Source organism: Caretta caretta, chromosome 3 (assembly GCF_965140235.1).
Source record: "Caretta caretta isolate rCarCar2 chromosome 3, rCarCar1.hap1, whole genome shotgun sequence".
Taxonomy (NCBI): Eukaryota; Metazoa; Chordata; order Testudines; family Cheloniidae; genus Caretta; species Caretta caretta.
Genome location: NC_134208.1, coordinates 27,707,239 through 27,728,912, shown reverse-complemented (window position 1 = coordinate 27,728,912; position 21,674 = coordinate 27,707,239). Strand labels below are relative to the sequence as shown.

The window sequence follows — 21,674 nt, the reverse complement described above, 5'->3', positions numbered from 1 at the left end:
CAGTTCCACCACTTCTTTGCTGTAGATTTTCAAAATGAAGATGGTTTATTGCAGAACCAAGCAGGTTTTACTTTACCAAAGATTTATAAGCAGCCTTCAGGCTTAAGTCAATGACAGCCATTTGGTGAGGTCCTGTACTGTATATCCGTCACCACAGAATGACAAATGCTCCTGACCTTTGAAGGTTAGGTATATTTGGTTTTCAGATATCCACTCATGTCGCATGGCTAAAGACAACCACTTCCCCACACCTATCGCATCCCCTACCCAACACAAACCACTCACAGAGAACTATTTTCTGCTAGTGCCTTTCATTGAGCCACGCTATTCTATTTCTCTTCTATTTAGATTCTCAAATCATACCCAGCACTGTATCACTGTGATTATGATGATGATTGATGATTTATTACTGTTAATTCTTACTGCAGACTAGTTTGAGGGGTCTTCTTTTATAGGTGTTTTAATCTAAAATGTGGCAGAAGTAAATGTAAGCAGATGGCATTCCCACATTGCTACAGAAAGAGAGAGAGAGGGAGAGAGAAAATTTGGTCCAGATTTACCAATTTTACTTTGATTGTTAACACAACAAAATATAACCTTCAGCCTAAATTTGCTCCTGAGATTAGCTGTCTCTAGAGTTTTCCACTGCAGAACCTTCCTATTCCTTAATTCTCTCTGCCTCAAAGAGAAGCTTAACCTCTCCTACACTTCTGCCAATGGGAGTCAGCTGACTAACTCTGCATCTCTGTGCTGGGTCCCAATACCTCCTATCAGGATGTGTTTGCAAAAGAGCTTTGCAACTCTATGCAAAGTAGTAGAACCTGACACCATACTACGGTGTCCACTCAGAGTATTACTGCTCAGAACTGTGTGGGAGGGAGGAATTAAATGAAGGTTCTTTTACAAATCTAAACTAAAAAGTAAGCCAACCAGACAATAAAATAGGTGGAGTTTGGGCAAAATATTGCAGAGGGATTCAGAAAGGAGGAGAATACTGAGTGGGAGAGGAAGTGCTATAATCATTTACAGAACATGTATATTATTTTTTGGCTCTGCTAGCACAAACTAATTCCAGAACCTGAGAGCAGCTCCAGTGTAGCCTGAAATACCAGTTGTACAATCATGGATTATCACAGGCTCTGCTGTGTATATTGTGCACAGAGCTTACCATGAAACTCTGCTGTGCTACTGTATATTCTGCTGACATGCTGTGACGCTGTATGTTGTGCTCTAGCTATTATAGTGGTGTCAATGTGATTATTAGTTTGAACTTTCCAAAATGCTCTTGGAGCTTCATGTATTTTATGCATCTTTCAATATATATTCCCTTATTCTTAGAAAAGCAGAGTTGTTTAGAGGAATATTTATGGTTGATTTTCTATTATGTTTGTAGGTGGAGGATTTTTCTAGCAATATTTGTCTATTACAAGTACAGCACAAAATTATTCAGAACAACAAAGCCTACTGGCTTCACCTACCTCTTTTACATATAGTGCTTATTACAGTCAGGTGATAATAGCACTGACTATTACTAGGCACCATGCAGACATACAAGGCTAGATTCTCAGGTAGAGTAAATTGTCACAACTTCATTGAAATCAGTGGAGCTACAACAATTTACACCAGTTAAGAATATGGCTCACATTGTGCACATTCACAACTCTCACCTGCTGCACTCCTGATCTGCAACAGCTGCTGTTGTTCCACTCCCTTGTTCTCCCATGAGTCATGCCGAATTCTGATGTGGGTAATATTTCATCAGAGGCTAGAAGGACAGCATGTCTAAATGAAACCTCCATGGGAACCATTCTGGGTTTGGTTTTAGTAATTCAAAATAGGAGTGGCTCCTAAGGCAATGAGCCTGATTCTGCACTGCCTCACAAAGTGAGTCCCAATTTTGTGTGAAACACTATCAAGTCAGAATGGTGGCATTTTGCACTCATTTAGCACAGATGTGAATGCCTACCAAGGTTCAAAGCAGTAGAGAATCAGTCCAGAAGGAATCACCTGAATTGTCACTGATATACAGAGATTGGTCCTGGGGATTGGTCCTGCTTTGAGCAGAGGGTTGGACTAGATGACCTCCTGAGGTCCCTTCCAACCCTGATATTCTATGATTCTCTGATAGATCACAATCTGGCCTTAACTGCTTAATATCATCATAATCAAACATCATAATCAAAAACATCATAATCAAACATCATAATCAAAAAGGCTGACAAAGGAGGTGCTGTTGTCATCATGAATAGGTCGGAATATGAACAAGAGGCTGCTCGGCAGCTCTCCAACACGAGTTTCTACAAGCCATTACCCTATGATCCCACTGAGAGTTACCAAAAGCAACTACAGCATTTGCTCAAGAAACTTCCTGAAAAAGCACAAGATCAAATCCGCACAGACACACCCCTGGAACCCCGACCTGGGATATTCTATCTACTACCCAAGATCCATAAACCTGGAAATCCTGGGCGCCCCATCATCTCAGGCATTGGCACCCTGACAGCAGGATTGTCTGGCTATGTAGACTCCCTCCTCAGGCCCTACGCTACCAGCACTCCCAGCTACCTTCGAGACACCACTGACTTCCTGAGGAAACTTCAATCCATCGGTGATCTTCCTGATAACACCATCCTGGCTACTATGGATGTAGAAGCCCTCTACACCAACATTCCACACAAAGATGGACTACAAGCCGTCAAGAACACTATCCCCGATAATGTCACGGCTAACCTGGTGGCTGAACTTTGTGACTTTGTCCTTACCCATAACTATTTCACATTTGGGGACAATGTATACCTTCAGATCAGCGGCACTGCTATGGGTACCCGCATGGCCCCACAGTATGCCAACATTTTTATGGCTGATTTAGAACAACGCTTCCTCAGCTCTCGTCCCCTAAAGCCCCTACTCTACTTGCGCTATATTGATGACATCTTCATCATCTGGACCCATGGAAAAGAAGCCCTTGAGGAATTCCACCATGATTTCAACAATTTCCATCCCACCACCAACCTCAGCCTGGTCCAGTCCACACAAGAGATCCACTTCCTGGACACTACAGTGCTAATAAACAATGGCCACATAAACACCACCCTATATCGGAAACCTACTGACCGCTATTCCTACCTGCATGCCTCCAGCTTTCACCCTGACCACACCACACGATCCATCGTCTACAGCCAAGCTCTGCGATACAACCGCATTTGCTCCAACCCCTCAGACAGAGACAAACACCTACAAGATCTCTGTCAAGCTTTCTTACAACTACAATACCCACCTGCAGAAGTAAAGAAACAGATTGATAGAGCCAGAAGAGTTCCCAGAAGTTACCTACTACAGGACAGGCCTAACAAAGAAAATAACAGAACGCCACTAGCGGTCACCTTCAGCCCCCAACTAAAACCCCTCCAACGCATTATTAAGGATCTACAACCTATCCTGAAGGATGACCCAACACTCTCACAAGTCTTGGGAGACAGGCCAGTCCTTGCCTACAGACAGCCCCGCAACCTGAAGCAAATACTCACCAACAACCACATACCACACAACAGAACCACTAACCCAGGAACTTATCCTTGCAACAAAGCCCGTTGCCAATTGTGCCCACATATCTATTCAGGGGACACCATCACAGGGCCTAATAACATCAGCCACACTATCAGAGGCTCGTTCACCTGCACATCCACCAATTTGATATATGCCATCATGTGCCAGCAATGCCCCTCTGCCATGTACATTGGTCAAACTGGACAGTCTCTACGTAAAAGAATAAATGGACACAAATCAGATGTCAAGAATTATAACATTCATAAACCAGTCGGAGAACACTTCAATCTCTCTGGTCACGCAATCACAGACATGAAGGTCGCTATCTTAAAACAAAAAAACTTCAAATCCAGACTCCAGCGAGAAACTGCTGAATTGGAATTCATTTGCAAATTGGATACTATTAATTTAGGCTTAAATAGAGACTGGGAGTGGCTAAGTCATTATGCAAGGTAGCCTGTTTCCTCTTGTTTTTTCCTACCCCCCCTCCCCCCAGATGTTCTGGTTTAACTTGGATTTAAACTTGGAGAGTGGTCAGTTTAGATGAGCTATTACCAGCAGGAGAGTGAGTTTGTGTGTGTATGGGGGTGGGGGGGATGTGAGAAAACCTGGATCTATGCAGGAAATAGCCCAACTTGATTATGTAAAGAGTTGTCACTTTGGATGGGCTAGCACCAGCAGGAGAGTGAATTTGTGGGGGGGGGGGGTGGAGGGTGAGAAAACCTGGATTTGTGCTGGAAATGGCCCACCTGTTGATCACTTTAGATAAGCTATTACCAGCAGGACAGTGGGGTGGGAGGAGGTATTGTTTCATATTCTCTGTGTGTATATAAAGTCTGCTGCAGTTTCCACGGTAAACATCTGATGAAGTGAGCTGTAGCTCACGAAAGCTCATGCTCAAATAAATTGGTTAGTCTCTAAGGTGCCACAAGTACTCCTTTTCTTTTTGCGAATACAGACTAAAACGGCTGTTCCTCTGAAACCTATTTTATAACTGTGACTATTGGTCAGCACTGCTGAGTACCAGTCTTAGTCTGGGTCTGTTTGCATGAAGTACAGTATTTAAAGACCATGATTATGTCTGATCTCCTACTCCTTTCTCCAGGTGACTATATCTAAGGTCTGGCCTACAATAGAAAATTAGGTTGGCAAAAATCCACACCTCTGAGGGGCATAGTTAAACTGATCTAAGTCCCTGTATAGACAGCACTGAGTCAACAGAAGAATTTTTCTATCAACCTAATTACCACTTCTTGGGGAGGTGGATTACCTACACCAACTGGACAACCTGTCCCATTGAGTCTACACTGAAGCGCTTCAGCGGTGCAGTGGAAGCTGGGTCACTGTGGTGTTTCAAGTGTGGACAAGTCTAATACCCAAAGCCTGCCCCCAATGAGAGAATTCTTTTACTCTGTGAACCAGTCTTTTAGCTCTTCTCTAGGCCTCTGCTAATATCAGAATAAATGTTTCAAAGCAGGCAACAAATACTGCCTATCTGGCAGGGGCTTTTAAAAGGGGCCCAATGGTGAAAGCCCTGTGTACAGAATTCCCACTGTCTTCAATGAGAGTTCCATACATAGATGACTTGAGAAGCAGGCTCCAAATTACACACCGGCACTGTGTGGACTGTACAGCACCAAAGAAATCAGAACTTTAGTACAGTACTAACTTCCCTTTCCTTCATCTTCTCCCATGGAATACCCTTCCTTGTGTACTTTGTTATTTGTGAGGCCTCCCAGATGCATGACTTTGGGACGGATTATTCCCTCACTTACTTTGGTGTAAATCAGGAATATCACTACACTGTTTAAAACTAGTACAAGTGAGAGCAAAATCAGAGCCTTTACCTCTGAGTCTGATTCCATTAGTCTAGGATTTATACATTCTTCTGGATCTTATAATTTTGGTATTTTCCACAAATGTTGACTTCATGCCACTTAATCTGTTTTCCAGATACTAAACCACATTTGTATCATAGTTTTACTGCTATAAATCCAGAGTACCTCTCTGGGCCTGATTCTTATTTACACTAAGGCTCCTTTGCACTTTACATTGCCCAAGTGTGAGTTATTATCAGGCCTTGTGGATTCAATGGAATTACTCTGGATTTATAAGTAATAACTGAAATTAGAACCTGGTCCATAAGTCCCTACAGTGACCCCAAGTGTCCCCTGCATGAAAATAATCACCAGCATTTTCTCCTCTTTATTTAATTAGTGTTATTCAAATCAAGATAAGAATCATAAATAGTCCTATATTTTCAGTAGCACTAGTCATTTTTACACTTTATTTCCCCCATGAAGTTGTGAGAAAATTTCCCCTTCTGGATGTGATGAGTGTATTGAAAAGTTCGTCTGATACTGTAGCCCTCTTCTCCACCACCACTTGGAGGGACACCGGCAAATTGCAGGTAGCAAGTTATTGAGTAAATATAGTCCCATGCAGTTTTCATTGGGTTATGGCTTTTAAGTGTAACATGTAGTACATCTTTTAGTTTAGAGACACATTTAATTTCCATGTGTTCCATATCACTCAGCCCAAACCCTAGTCTTTAGATTAATACAAAGCCTTTAAAGGATAAATTATACATAAAGAATAAATGATAATCATACAAAATGTCAGTTATTTTAATATGGAATATCTATTTCAGATGTTCCCATGCTGTGGTCTGCAGACCATTTGCTGGGGGTCTGTGGAGAGCTAGCTGGACACAGTGCTTACTGTCCTTCTGGTTACCAGCTGAGAGGAAAAGAATAAATATGGAGTTGAGATGAAATGAACAGAGCTACCTGAAAATGGAAATCCCTTCCTATGGAAAATGTTGTGATATTTGTTTTTTTCCATTCTGAAAAGTCAAAAATGCACAGTTTTTCATGGGAAAGGATTTCCAGAAAAAATCCATTTGGAGAGAAAATTATTCCAGTGGAAAGTTCCAGACCAGCTATAGAAGTGAAGAACAAAAGTAGGCAGTAGGTAACATTTCAAAAGGGCCTGTGTGGCTTAACAGCCAGAGGGCTTGTCTACACAATGCACAATGCTTGTCTACACTAGAGGGGTATAAATTCTAGTGCGCACTAGTGTGTTGCACACTAAATGGCTGATGTGGATCATGCTGGCATGCACTAAAAGTTCCCTAGTGCACATTAATGTAGTCCTGTTTCACACAGTTCTATATTAATGCTCGCTAGAGAACTTTTAGTGTATACCAACAGGGTCTACATGGGCCAGTTAGTGCACAACACACTAGTGCACACTAGAATTTACAACCCACTAATGCAGACTAATGTGCTATGTAGACAGGTTTCTTTGAAAGTCACTTTTGAAAATGGCATTGAGGCTCCTAAATCATTCAAGCACTTTTACAAATTTTATCTTGTGGTTAATTTTTTTATAAAGAAAAAAACAGTTAAGACAACTAAAAAATGCACGATTTGAATTCAATAGAACGATACCAATTTATAACAGCTGAGGATCTGACTCATACATACTCTTCTAACATTAATTTTTCCATGTAAGCAGTCACTGTCATTGACCACAGGGCTCTTATGAGATTTGATGGACAGGGTGATATCTATGAGACAATACATTGTGTGATTTTCTACAGGAAATAGTTTGACAGCTCTAGTCTATTGCATTTAAGTAGAAATATTGTGCTCATACTTTTCACTGCACCATGTTATTCTTTTTCTTGCTGGCTTATTTGTAGTGCAGCTGTATCTCCATAAGAACAGGGAAGTGAAATCATCCAAAGAAGACTGTATACATTTCACTGCAAAAGGAAAACAGTTTGTAATCACCCCGCCCCCAAAAAGACATTTCTTCTTCAATTCATTTATAATCTCTTGTTCCGCCTCCTCTCTCTCAGACATGGACATCACTAACACTAGCATTCACATTTCAAACTATATTTTCTAATTCGTCCCATTAATTATCATCAATTAAACATTTAATTGCCTCTTCTACAATTCATCATCATGTTAGAATTGTGTTCTACTTAATCTATCTCAAACCTCTGTAGAAAATCCAGATACTGTACTTCACATTTCTGTTTAGAACATGAGAATATTTTCCAGGACACTGTGCTGCATGATGAGAATTTCAGGTTGTAAGGTACATATCCAAAGATCCCATTTAAAGGCTCCTAGTGATTGTTTATGTCTCTCAGTCTTACTACAATGTTAGTAAAATCTTAGGGGGGAAATTACAATGCATGCAGATTAAAAAATAATCCACAGTGTTTGTTTATTCATATATTAAATTAAAAAAAAACAATCCTGCATAATACTACTTCTGTTCCAACTAGGACTCTGTCATACTGTATTGGAAAAGGGAAGGCAGTGTTACAGGAATTAATAATGCATCTAATATGAATCTCTCTGTAAAATTAAAGATGAAGAAACTACATTAAAATAGCATTAAACCTGAGACATCAAAACACAAAAGCATGGAAATTCTGAATTAAGGCTGCAATTTCACTTTTTTTACAGCCCCTTTGTGCCAAGGTGTTGGATTCACAGATCCAAGCCATTTTTCAAACCAAATGTGGGTCCTGACTCAGCAAAGTACTTAAACATGTGGGATTTAAGTATACTGTCCTGAAATAGGTATGCTTTCCTGAATGAGGGCCATACTAATACAGTTCAAGTGGTGCCCCAAATATCCTTCCATATACTGGTATCTTATTTATTATATATATATTATATATATTTCAAAGCAGTGTAGGCAATTATAGTCTCATATATCTCATTAAATAATCTAAATGTATGAAATGTAAATACATTGGTACAATATATCTAAATTAGGGTTGTCAAGCAATTAAAAAAAATTGTGATTAATTGCACTGTTAAACAACAATAGAATACCATTTATTTTAAATAGTTTTGGATGTTTACTACATTTTCAAATATATTAATTTCAATTACAACACAAAATACAGAGTGTACAGTGCTCACTTTATATTTATTTTTATTAAAATATTTGCACTGTAAAAAACAACAAAATATTTTTCAATTCATCTCACACGAGTACTGTAGTGCAATCTCTTTACCATGAAAGTTGAACTTACACATATAGAATTATGTACAAAAAATTGCATTCAAAATAAAATAATGTAAAACTTTAGAGCCTACTAGTCCACTCAGTACTATTTCTTGGTCAGCCAATCGCTCAGAGAAACAAGGTTGGTTACAATTTGCAGGAGATAATGCTGCCTGCTTCTTGTTTACAATGTCACCTGAAAGTGAGAACAGGCATTTGCATGGCACTGTTGTAGCTGGCATTGCAAGATATTTACATGCCAGATGACTAAAGATTCATGTGCCCCTTCATGCTTCTACTACCATTCCAGAGGACATGCATCCATGCTGATGATGGGTTCTGCTTGATAACAATCCAAAGCAGTGTGGTCTGATGCATGTTCATTTTCATCATCTGAGCCAGATGCCACCAGCAGAAGGTTGATTTTCTTTTTTGGTGGTTTGGGTTCTGTAGTTTCCGCATCAGGGTGTTGCTCTTGTAAGACTTCTAAAAGCATGCTCCACACCTTGTCCCTCTCAGATTTTGGACGGCACTTCAGATTCTTAAACCTTGGGTTGAGTGCTGTAGATATTTTTAGAAATCTCACATGGGTACCTTCTTTGTGTTTTATCAAATCTGCCGTGAAAATGTTCTTAAATCAAACATGTGCTGGGTCATCATCCAAGACTGCTATAACATGAAATATATGCAGAATGTGGGTAAAATAGAGCCAGAGACATACAGTTCTCCCCACAGGAGTTCAGTCACAAATTTAATTAATGCATTATTTTTAATCAGCTTGTTTGTCTTAGTGATTGGCAGAATAAGAAGTAGAACTGAGTGGACTGTAGGCTCTAAAGTTTCAGAGTGTTTTGTTTCTGAGTGCAGTTTATGTAATCAAAAAAAAAATCTGCATTTGTAAATTACACTTTCACGATAAGACTTTACACTTACACTTTCACTAGACCCACTAAATTGATCCCCAGTGCATTGATTGCCGGATGGTCGTGTAGACATAGCCTTAGACTACAGTGAACAATGGGACTGAGTTAAGGAGCAAGGATAACCTTAAAAACAGTGCCCTTGTGTCTTGGTTCTCCCAGCTGTAGTTATATGTGAAAGAAAATATACAAAATATATCTTTGGATGAAAAATAGATCTGAACTTGTGGCAAATTGGGAATAAAAGTGGGGTGGATGTGAGTGAGGTGAGGACAGCTGGACATAATTAAAAAATATAATAGTTTTCTAGAATTTGGAAATACTTTTAATGGAGAAGCTTACTGAAACAACCCTTCTCCAAAAGCATAGCATAGTAGATGGTTCCCATTTTTCAAATATACAGAAAAAAAGATCAATTTTCAAGTCTCGATTGTTCCAAAGAGGCCACTTTAGTGAATACAATAATTGATTAATGTGGCTATGATAAACCTGGGCAAATACTGCACAACATTTTCCACAAATATGTGTTCAGACTTTTAAATGAATTTGCACCAACTCTATTCCCCCTTTTTGTGTTCACTTTTCACAAGTGAGTTTTATTGGCAGGAATATTCACCAAAACAGTGAATTATAAGAAAGTATTGGAAACTAATTCACAGAGAGTGAAATTCACCTCTGTGCAGAGGGCCAGGCCAGAGCCAAAATTGCTGCCTACATCTCACTTAAAATGCTCCCCTCCCCTCCTCCTTTTTTATGATTTAGGCCTTAATCCTGCAATTTATTGCACTATGATGGAACCCCACTGATATCAATGAAGATCTGTGCCAGTGTAACAGTCCGTCTACGTACAACAGATTTCAGCATTGGGATCATAAGCAGCCATCAAGGGCTGTTATCTTTTATAGATTCATAAATTATAAACCTAGAAAGAGCCTGTAGATCATCCAGGATGATCTTCTTAATATTACAGGCTATTAAATTTCACCCAGTTACACCTGTATTGAGCCCAACTTGTTTGGCTAAGCATATCTTGGCATTCAGTCTTTATCTGAAGCCATCAATATATTGAGAATCTGCCTTTTCCATGATAGTTCGTTCCAATTACCTTTACTGCTAAAAAGTGTGTGCTTTATTTCTACTTTTAATTTGTCTAGCTTTAACTTTCAGCCATCTCATGTTGGCCCACTGTACTGGAGTTAATTTCACTGTGAAAATGGATTTTGAATTCATAATAATAAAAACTCTCACCATAACCTTGAGTCTGCATTCACCTAGTCAGAGAACTCATAGCAAATGAACTGTGTCCAACCTAGCCAGCTCAGATTTAAGTACTTGCCACAAATTGCTCATGAACTAGAGCTACTGACCAAGAATTGTTTCCAGAAATTGTTCAGCAAAATAATTTTGCATAATGAATCCCTTGGAGAAAACAATGTTCTCTTCACAGGCAATTTGTGAACAGAAACACAGCCAAAATGAGTCAAATAAATGATTCATTATGAATTATTTGCCCAGTTAAGGCTGAGATGAGCATATGTGACTTGTGTCCCTCTCAGTTTAATCTACCATGCTTAGTTGTTTGTAAGATGTGTCTTCTCTATTAGCCTTGTTTGATTCCTGTATTTCTCCTCTCCCAGCCATGCATTATGTTGTTTTAATGTTTTATTTAGATTTTTTTACAATGCCAAGTCCTCTTCTGTTGCTTCTGTTGTCTCTGTATCTTTGGTTTTGGAAAAGCACTTCCTGTTAATGTGTCTGAGCAACATTTGCCTGCAATCACCAACCCTGCACATATTTTTACACCAGAATAGCAGCTTCCCTTAAACTTTGAGCCTAAATACAGCCATTAGCCATACCACAAAATGCAAACCTATCATTTTCACAATGTCCTGAACACTGGATTTCCTCCAAGCCTGGTGCTAATGCCTCCCAAATAATCTGTCACCACATAGCAGTCCCCCCACTCACATAGGATGAAATGCATCCCTCTGCTCAGAGCTTGCAGAAGGTCTTTGTGCCACTGAAGTCCCATTTAAGCCTTGGAAATGGGGCTTAGACCTTAGATGCCTAGACCTTGTGTAGGCTCTCTGCACAGAGGTGAATTTTATGCATATATAGTCCAATTTTATCACCTCCAGGGCACAATGAGCTCCACTGTGTAGTGTCATCTCATATAGTGCCATTTTGAAAATGTGAGCTTAATTTTTTTTGAAATGTTAATGTAACTTTCAGTAGTCTAATTTCACTTCTGTATGACAGTGACTCCATACCTCTGCATTTGTTTCATTTCACTTTGATTGTGTAACATGTTCTCTGTAGACGTGTATTAACATCACTTCATTCCCTTCTACCACTGTAACATCGTCTCTCTAGACCTGCACTGACATTGTTGAACCATTTTCTTTATGTCATAAATTGCCTCTTCAGACCTACACAGATGTTCCGTTTCAAGACAGGGGTAGCTATGGGCCCATCCTCTGCAATCTTCCCTGTGTAACTTAGCCAATGCACCTCAAACCTAACTAACAACACATTATTATTATTATTATTTATTTATTACTTGGTATTACAGTAGTCCCTAAAGATCCCAAGACTGGACAAGACTAACAAGACTGGTCTCTGTTGTGGCAGACAAGAGAATTACACTAAATGAACAAGACTGATAAAAGGCAGGAGAGGAAGTATTTTCATCCCCATTTTACAGATGTGTAACTAAAGTACCAAGAGATTTAACTACTTGCCCAGAATTACATAGCAAGTCTGTCTGGTAGAGCTCAGAACTGAACACACATTTTCAGAGTCCCCACTTCACAGGACCATCTTTTCAGCCTGAGATTTTTCTGAACAAAAAGAGGTCACTTAATATGCATTTCTGCTCTGAAAAATGTTTATGTAAAAATGGCACTTTCTTACTTAATCTAGCTTTTCCTTATGTGTATTCAGGGTCACTCAGCATCTTCTGAACTTAGTGATAAAAATAAATTTTGTACTGCTTTTCGCTTATTATTACTGCAGAAACCACACAGTGAAGTGGGAATGAGTTGAACCCTACTCTTCTTGCATCATCAATAAAATAGTTTCCTAAATTTCAATAAGTTATATCTGTGCAACCCCATTGAAAATAATGGGGTTGCACAGATGTAACTGAAAGCATACTTTTGAAGTTAATTGGGTTGAACAGGTGTAACTGGGAGTCTGATTTGCTCTGCAAACCCTTTATTATAGCTGATGATGCACAAGAAGGAAAGAAACCTACTTGTCTCTCAGATCCCAGGTTAAATTTGTAGGATGACACTAAAAAAAAATCCATATTTTTGCTGTAAAGTTTCATATGGAAATATTTGTGAATTGATACATTTGGAACCCTCAATGTCATTTTTGCAGAGTATAATTGTACTTTAACGAAACCTGTATGCATATACAATAGTTTCATTCAACACTTAGACATCTTGGTGACTTGAAACAGTTCCAGTAATATAAATGTATCTGCTATTTTCTAAGTACTGAAGGCCATATTCTTGCTTTGGATGCATATTATAGATCACACTATCTTCAAAGGAGATTGTGTGCATGTTACTGTTAACAGGCTTTTCTATAATAGGGGCTTCATCCTTCAGGCGTAGCATTTAAATCAATGGGTGGTTTTAATGAGTTAGGCCTACAGGATTGGACTCTATATTTGAAAAAGCAAAACAGAAACTACTTCAAAAGGTATTTACATATAACAAGGAATGAGTCCTCTATTGCATCCAGCTCTGTAAATTCACTGAAAGGTTCTGCAAACATTATAAACTATGAGTGTGCATCCTGAGCTGTTTATGAATAGCAACTGTCACAGAGATTGTTATTCAATCAAGGAGCATGTATTTTATTTATAATATTTAGAAAGTCATTTTTGCAGGGTAAATGTAGAAAAATAATCAAAGATCCACAAACAAAAGACTTTTAAAAAATTAACTGGCCTTTTGGCCTAGGAAGAAGCGTTACTGATCATTTTATTTAAACATCTAATTTTCATAAGGGTCCTTGAGGGCAGCAGAAAATTCATATACATTACAAATCAGGGGTATTATAGCACATCATAATTACACAACAAAGATTTAATAAAGGATCACATTACACAAGTAAAGGAGGACAGGGCCAGGAAAAATGCATGCAGGCAAATTCCAAGCTGCCAGCAGCTGTTTCAGTAAAAATTGTGTTCTCTCCATTCTGAAATGGGAAATCCATGAAAACTTGATGACTTACACTGGAGAAGTCATATTGCCAAGTATGCCTCAGGGGCTATGGGATGGGAAAAGGGAACAGTAAGCTAACAATATATTTAAAGCTGTCTATGTGACCTTAGATACTCATACATTATGGCTTCTGGCCTATGTAATTTACCGAGACACATTTTGTAGAGGGAAGCCATTACTTTAGTGATTACATTTCAAATGTGTAGATATTACCTTAATTCTGTCCAGTTTGGAAAACTAATAAATTCCTGATTAGGATAGTGTTGCTTGAAGTTGTGCCAGGATCTTCATGCTAGTCACTAGGAGAGGGACTTCCACTGATGGTCCCCAAAGAGTTGGTTGGTTGGTCACATGATGCTGGCTTTTTTCTCCTGGTGTCCAGTTGCTACACTGTATTGAAAGACAAGTGCATATGTAACCCACACACCTCCTGGGTGTGGTGTTCTGTCTCCTTTAGTGGCACCGAGACCACTTACTGATTAATGAGTCTGCTATAGCTTTAGCTAAGAGGCATGTGGCTTTTAACTCATGCAGTAGAGACTCATGCTTTTAGCTCCAGAGATTCCACGTTCAATCCCGTCCACTGACGACTGGGGTCTGTTGGAGTTACAAGTAGGGGCTCGTCCGGGATATCAACTAGGAAGTCTCTGAAGCTCAGGACATGCTTCCTCAGCTATAGGAAGTGTGTAACCCACACACCTCCTGGGTGTGGTGTTCTGTCCCCTCCACTGGCACTGAGACCACTTAGAGATTGAGGCTGCTAGAGCATTAGCTAAGAGGCAATGTAGCTTTTAGAGCATGCATTTAGCTCCAGAGGTTCAGGTTCGATCCCGCCCACTGACGACCAGGGTCTGTAGGTGTTACACATATACACAAACTACTCCCCAAAATATTACTTTTCCATGGAAGCAATTGCCTTAGTTGCCACAGGAAAGTTGTATGATTGTAAATGCCAGAGGAATGGTCTGTGAGACAGTGTCTATATTAAGATGTGCTCCCCGTTGTGAAAAACTTTGAAAATCTCTGAATTGGGAGAACCTTTTCAAATCCCTGAGCTTTGCAGATTACTGAGTAAATGATTGATTAAGAAAATCAAGGATAATGCATCACAACATCTATTTTGTTCACTAATTTCCTCAATAGCAGTTTATATTTATTTATGATAACCAGCTCTTTTGTGGTCTATGTGAGTTTCGCTACTGGTTCCAAGGAAACCAGGAATACAGTTCATTGGATGCCAATAAATGTAATGCAGTCAATGCTATTGTTGGAAAAAAAGACACAGAGAGAGTAATTTTTAAGTAACGAGTCTCAGGTTTTGTTATTAAAAATCCAATCCTCTTTCTTCTTAAGATAAAACAAAAATACATCTATAAGAGAAGATTCTTAACCAGAAAAGCCAGGCACAGCATACATCACTGCCAAGCTGGTCACAGCAATTGTTACCAGGTTAGAGTTCTTCTAGCTGACTCAACTTGGTGCTTATTAGACAGAAGGCGAAGAAAGACAGAAAAAAGTAGGAAGACTAAGATGAACCAAAGAGAAGGGATAATAATGAAAACCTTATGTTCGCACCAGGATTTGTTCAGGGTGCAGCCGTGGAGATGGTAACATCATCTGGTTCCCTTCCTTTGTCTGGTCTGAGGGAAACATTATTTGCTATTAGAAAAAAGAAGGTTCACTGTTTGTGATGGTAAAGTCCTCTGTCCCAACATGTGGTGGTTTTGCTACCATGATGGCAACACTGTGATGCTGGTCAATGTGAGTATGCTGCTGCAATCTCACGCCTTCTCTAAGCTTGCTGCCAAGCTCTGAGTTCACTGTTGTGCTGAAGAAGTCACCAAGTGCTTCCAGAAAAGTAATGTCTGAAACAGGCAGCAAATTTGCTCATCAAAACTGACCAATCAACATAAGCATCCAGAGGTCCAAGGCTGTGGTCCAAACTTTTTTCCATCTTAAGAACATTTTGGTCTGCTTCTGTAACAATTCTGTAACTTCACCAGGAGCTTTGAAACTCCTAATCAACAACTCCTTTGTTCATGCAGTCTGTTTACATACTCCCTAGGACTGTTCTGTACTTGCCTTTCACAATTTTTACAGTATGTTTACTGGTGAAAATAAGATGACCTTTCACGCACTTTGCCCAATTTAAGATTTTAACCATCAGGTTCTTGGGGGTTAGAGAAAAGATGGGGTTAAAAGAACTGTGCGAGAGATGAGAATGGAGGAGTTAGCAAAGTTGTGGCAGAGTCTGGTGGTCAGCAGACATGGAATATTAATGGAAAGTGGACGGTGGGGGTGAGTGGAGTGGGGTTGAGGGGAGTTGATCCAAATGGAACTGTGGGAGCGTGATGGAGTGAAGCAGATAGATTGGACAGACCTGTGAGAGCATAGGAAGCAGAAGCAGAGTTATAATGGGGGACACAGAGGGGAACAGAGTTGTATCAAGGAACCTGCCATCTAGACAACAGCACAGCTCCTTCCTTCTGCACTAAGTAGCCTATAGCAGTGATGCATTCTCCACTGACTGTTTCTGGCAAAGATGAACTAACTTGTTGTTTATTTGAAATTGTCTAAAAATGACCCTCTGCCATTCTCATCATCTTGATGATTGGCAACTGTGGGAAGTGTGAACTGTGGGAATGGGTCCAAAAAAGTGCTGATATTAAAAAGAAAAAATAGTGTTTAGAAAACAGAAACTGTTCATAAAAGTACTGAAAGATTTACCCTAGAAAATATGAGGGGGACCTGATCTCCAAAATGGTCCGGCTTTGGAAATGGAGGATGTTAACAAACAGTAATGTAAGTTCTAGGCATTTAAACCCTGCTTTATGTGCAAATTCCAAAATAACCTTAACTATGAAGATACAATGATGCCTCAGTCTTATGGTATACCTTCATCACCCCTATATTTTAAAACTCGATTACTATGTAATAGCTAACAAGTTTTAAGAAATTCATTTACACTGTTTCCATATATTAAGAGATTCTGATCTATCATGTTTAGCGCCATAAAAACTTTCAAATTTATCATAGTAGAATGAAATTTTAAAAAATCTTTTGTTCTTTTGAATCCACCATCCAGTCGCCAGCACCTTTGTTGACGTAAGTCAGGATAGGTTCATTGATCTGACAATCTAGCCCTTGAGTCCCCAAACTTCGGACACCCTGTAACCATGACTAGCTCAGTATAGTTACTACAATGAAAAATAGGCTGTGTGTGACAGAGGCACACCTGTCAACTGGGTGATCAATGTCAATGTGAGCTTGCCCTTTATTTTCTCTCCCGTGTGTTTGTTTTTCTTTGTATAAGTAGATGCAATGGTTAATGACAGGTTTCAGAGTAGCAGCCATGTTAGTCCGTATTCGCAAAAAGAAAAGGAGAACTTGTGGCACCTTAGAGACTAACCAATTTATTTGAGCATAAGCCTAAACTGAAATTTGTTAGTCTCTAAGGTGACACAAATACTCCTTTTCTTTTTGCAATAGTTAATGAATATAAGGAATAAGTCCAACATTTTTTACTATCTTTTCATAATTGTGTTTAATTAGCCCTTCATAAGTGACACATCTTGGAAATGCTACTGCAGAAAGATAGCCAAGTAAACATTTGATCAGTGGGATGGCAGTAGTGTGGGGTCTTCCAAATAGTATGCAAGGCTCTAATTTAACTAAGAAGCTCCACATTTGTCTGAGATGCTGTTATGTGTGCACCTTGAACCATTCTGAAGCTGAAATAAAGTCTGATCATTGTTCCTATATGGTGAAAATGAACTGATGATATTGTTCAAAGTTAAGAAGAAAAGATCAAAATGAAGCAAGCATCAGATAAGATGCCAGCAACACAAGTATATGTTGCCAGCAATATGGGTATACCTCCCTGCTGATAATGAAAGGGAGAGTGGCTGAGTTTATTAATGACCAAAAACAATTACAATGCAAGGAACATAGTACCTTTACTTTCATGTAAATAAAATTTGTACTTTCATGTGGTTTTCACATGGGCCAAAATATTATGTATTAAAATTTGCTGATATATATATCTGACATAATTAGGTTAAATTCTCACTCCTCATTAAAGAGGAAAGGAAATGTGCTTTTGTGGTTAATGCACAGGGCTGGCAACTCTAGGTTATTATTTATAATCTAACACGGACTCATGGTGAGATTTTGGACGGTTACTTCATCACCTAATAACCAAATTTCCTCCTTTGTAAAACGTGAATTGTAATAATAATACTTATCTACCTCACAGTGGTGATTCACAGGTGTGGTTGGTTTTTGTTTGTTTGTTTTTTAAAGGCCAGAACGGATTATTAGTCCAGATCCTCAAAGGTATGTAGTCACCTAACTCCCAATGAAATCAATGGAAATTTGGTACTTAAATACCATTGAGAATCCGAGTCCAATGATCATGTAGCCTGACTTCCTGCATAACACCACTGATAGAGACCCTGTAATTCCTGCATTGAATACCCCCTCCCAAAATCTGGTTCAGCCACATCATCTCTTTTAAAAAGACTGACTTAAAGCCTCCAAACAAAGGAGAATCCATCAAATCTCTTGGTGTTATGAAGCCTGGTGAATGTCTGAGCTCCTCCAGCAGACCTGCTAAGTATTTACCGTGGAAATAACTTCCTAGTTATATAATATAGCTTTCCACTGAAGTAATACCATGCACCTTATTTCAATAACCTTTTCTCTCCCTTATTACTTTCCTGCCCCATAACCTGGATCTAGTAGCTGCTGCTTGAGGGTCTCCCAAGAAAGCAAGGTATTGTGCTATTCGGCCTGAAAATGAAGAATAAACCTGGAGCGTGGTACCAGTCTATCACGGCATTATGCAGATTCCTGACTTGAATATTGCCTGGCTGTTCTGGCCACAGTATGCGAGCTGGGGGCCGGAAGGGTTCTGCACAGCCAAGCTCTCAGGGAGAGAGAGTGGTACGGGCTCTGGGTCCTCCGCCTCCCAGTGCTCCTGCCGCCGAGGTCGGTGCTCTGCCCTTTAGCAGCTTGGCCAAGCAGGCGAGGGGCCTGGCGGAGCAGCAGCGAGCAGAAGCAACGTTTGGAATCCCACCCTGGGCCGGTGATTGACATCCCGGAGGCTCGCTCCTCTCGCCAACCGCAGAGCAAAGCAGCCAATGAGCTCCGCGCGGGGCGGGTGCTGGGCTCGGGAGCCGCCGCTACTTAGACTCGCCGGTGCTGGGGGCAGCCCAGAGCGGAGCGGGGCTGTCCAGGGGAAGGTAGAGCGCGTCCAAGGAGCCGGAGCTCGGGGAGCGGCAGGGGCACCGGGGATGATGCTGCTCACCTGCTCTGCGGCTCCCATGGGGACAAGAAGACTTTAAGGGAGTTGGGCGCTTGGCTGGAGCGGGGCGATCACGGGTACGGAGGGCGCGGGGGGTCGCTGTCAGGGGGCAGGAGCGGGGCCGCTGCTGCGGGCGGGAGATGGAAGGGGGCAGGCGGGGGGGTCACGGCTCGGCTCCCGGGAACCAGACGCTGCCCTGCCGTGCCTGCCCGTGCAGCCCCGCCGAGCTGGGCGGCCGGGAGCCGGGGCAGAGCGTGCTCTGCTGGGGCCACCGGTGCGAGGCGGGACGCTCCCAGCTCCGGCCACCCGGCGTCCTTCTCCCCCTGGCCCGGAGACGCTGCGGTGAACTTTCTCCCCTTTGCCCCCTCCCTCACCCCGGAGCCCAGGAGCCGGCGGGGACCCTGGAAGCGGGACAGGGTGCGGATGCCGCCCGGGACGCCGTTCGCCAGAGGCGGCAGCGGTCCCCACGTCTCCCGGGAAAGCTGTGCCCGCCAAACGCGGCTGCACCGCTGTGGCATGGTGCGGGTGCCCCCGGTACGGCTCCGTTCCCCGAACCACGCGTGTAACGATTGCTCCGGGCACGGGCAGGGCGCAGCCCCAAAGGGGCACAGTTGGAGGGGAGGGAGGGTTCTCCTAACGCGGGGAGCGGGGACGCGGTCCGGGAGGGGAAATCACTGAAACTCTGTGCCTGGATTTTTTTGTTCTTCCTCCTCTCCCTATCCCCCGTCTTCCGCCCCCCCCTCCCCAACTTACCTCTCCCCGTCCTGCTTCTCTCCTCCCTCCCCCCCAGACCCGGCGATTCCTGCCCTCGCCTTGCCTTGTCATTGATGGGAAATCAACTGGATCGCATCACCCACCTGAATTACAGCGAGCTGCCGACCGGAGACCCCTCGGGGATCGAGAAGGACGAGCTGCGGGTCGGGGTGGCTTACTTCTTCTCGGATGAGGAGGAGGACCTGGACGAGCGAGGCCAGCCGGACAAGTACAGCGTGAAGGGCTCCAGCAGCCCTGGGCAGGAGACCCCCACTCACCACCACCAGCTGGTGCTGAACGAGACCCAGTTCTCCGCCTTCCGCGGCCAGGAATGCATCTTCTCCAAAGTCAGCAGCGGCCCCCAGGCTGGGGACCTGCGCGTCTTCTCGGTCTCTGCCCTGCCTGCCCTCTGCAAGCCGGGAGACCTGCTGGAGCTGCTCTACCTGGGGCCATCCGACCACCCACCCCCACCCCCGCACTGGGCAGTCTATGTGGGCAGCGGGCAGATCATCCACCTGCACCAGGGCCAGATCCGCCAGGACAGCTTGTACGAGGCGGGCGCTGGCAACGTGGGCCGGGTGGTGAATAGCTGGTACCGCTACCGCCCCCTGGTGGCAGAGCTGGTGGTGCAGAACGCCTGCGGGCACCTGGGTTTAAAAAGCGACGAGATCTGCTGGACTAACTCGGAGAGCTTCGCCGCCTGGTGCCGGTTCGGGAAAAGGGAGTTCAAAGCCGGGGGGGAGCTGCAGGCTGCTGCCGGCACCCAGCACCACCAGCAGTACTATCTCAAGATCCACCTGGCTGAGAACAAGGTGCACACGGTGCGATTCCACAGCCTGGAGGATCTAATAAGGGAGAAGCGCAGGATCGATGCCAGTGGCAAACTGAGAGTGATCAAAGACCTGGCTATAGTGGATGGCAAAGAGTAACAAACAGCGGAGAGAGGAGGTGCTCCCTTCTTTCCCCGGCTTGGCGAGAGCTGTCTGCCACAGACAGACCGGGGGCTGCGCTCTCTGGTGGGACGCAATTCAAACCGGAATCCATGGGGCAACGTTCCAGAAAACCAGCATTCTTCTTACACCCATAACCAGTATTTGGTTTGGCTTTTAATAACATTTAATGAACGAAGAAAGAGAGGGGAAGAAAAGAGGGGTATGTGTGGAGGAGATTTACAAAGTATGTGGACAAAGTCTCTCCTGTCAATCGATGTTGGCCATTCTAGCAACATGCTAATAAAATTTCAAATTGAAATTCTTTTAAATTTATTTTCATGGCTTTAATCCATGATACCTTTTAAGCATTTGGGGCCATAGACGCGGATTTAGCTAAAGAGTTTTTCGCTAACATTTGCCTTTCAAACAAACAAACTGTCTCAAATCTTCTGCTAGTTCTGTGGGGTGGGAGGTGGTTCTGTTTGTTTTATTTCTAAATACATCTCCTAGCCAGAGCCCTAATTTTAGTCCAGTAAACTATAGCAAGGTATTAATCAGGTGTAAGTCTTTTTACCTTTTTCTGGCAGAAACTGATCACAACTTTAAAAATCTGTTCTCTTCTTTTTTTTCCCTTCCTATATGTTCTCTTTCTGCTAGATGTTCCCACAATACTTTAGTGTTCTACTCTTTTTGAAAATATTAAGAGTTAGTGAGCAGCTGCTTTCTTGAGAACAAAGCCATTCTGAAACATTAAATAAAGGAGGGGGAGTATTCTGGTGAGCAATTTACATACATGCTTTTCCAGAAAGCAATCCTGCAAGGTCTCCTGCTCTAGGTTTGCCTTGCATCCCACAGAGCTACTGCACCAGTACTCTGAGGATACTTGCCACCTCTTTATACGCTGCAAAGAAGCCAAAATAAAATTGAGTTTGGCATGCTGAGT

The 21,674-nt window shown here is 42.0% G+C and overlaps 1 protein-coding gene and 1 long non-coding RNA gene across 2 annotated transcripts in view; one reads left to right on the top strand and one right to left on the bottom strand.

Moving 5' to 3' along the window:
* LOC142071504 (uncharacterized) overlaps positions 1-19,964 on the bottom strand; it is a 66,704-nt gene extending 46,740 nt beyond the window's left edge. The window contains exon 1 of the long non-coding RNA XR_012667553.1: positions 19,904-19,964. This is a non-coding gene — a long non-coding RNA (uncharacterized LOC142071504). The remainder of the gene's footprint in view (positions 1-19,903) is intronic.
* On the top strand, positions 18,943-21,053 carry LRATD1 (LRAT domain containing 1). Its single transcript, XM_048845560.2, has 2 exons — positions 18,943-19,123; positions 19,837-21,053. Exon 2 carries the CDS (start codon positions 19,874-19,876, stop codon positions 20,726-20,728), a length of 855 nt encoding a protein of 284 aa, XP_048701517.1. The 5' UTR covers positions 18,943-19,123; positions 19,837-19,873; the 3' UTR covers positions 20,729-21,053.
* The last annotated feature ends 621 nt before the right edge of the window (positions 21,054-21,674 follow it).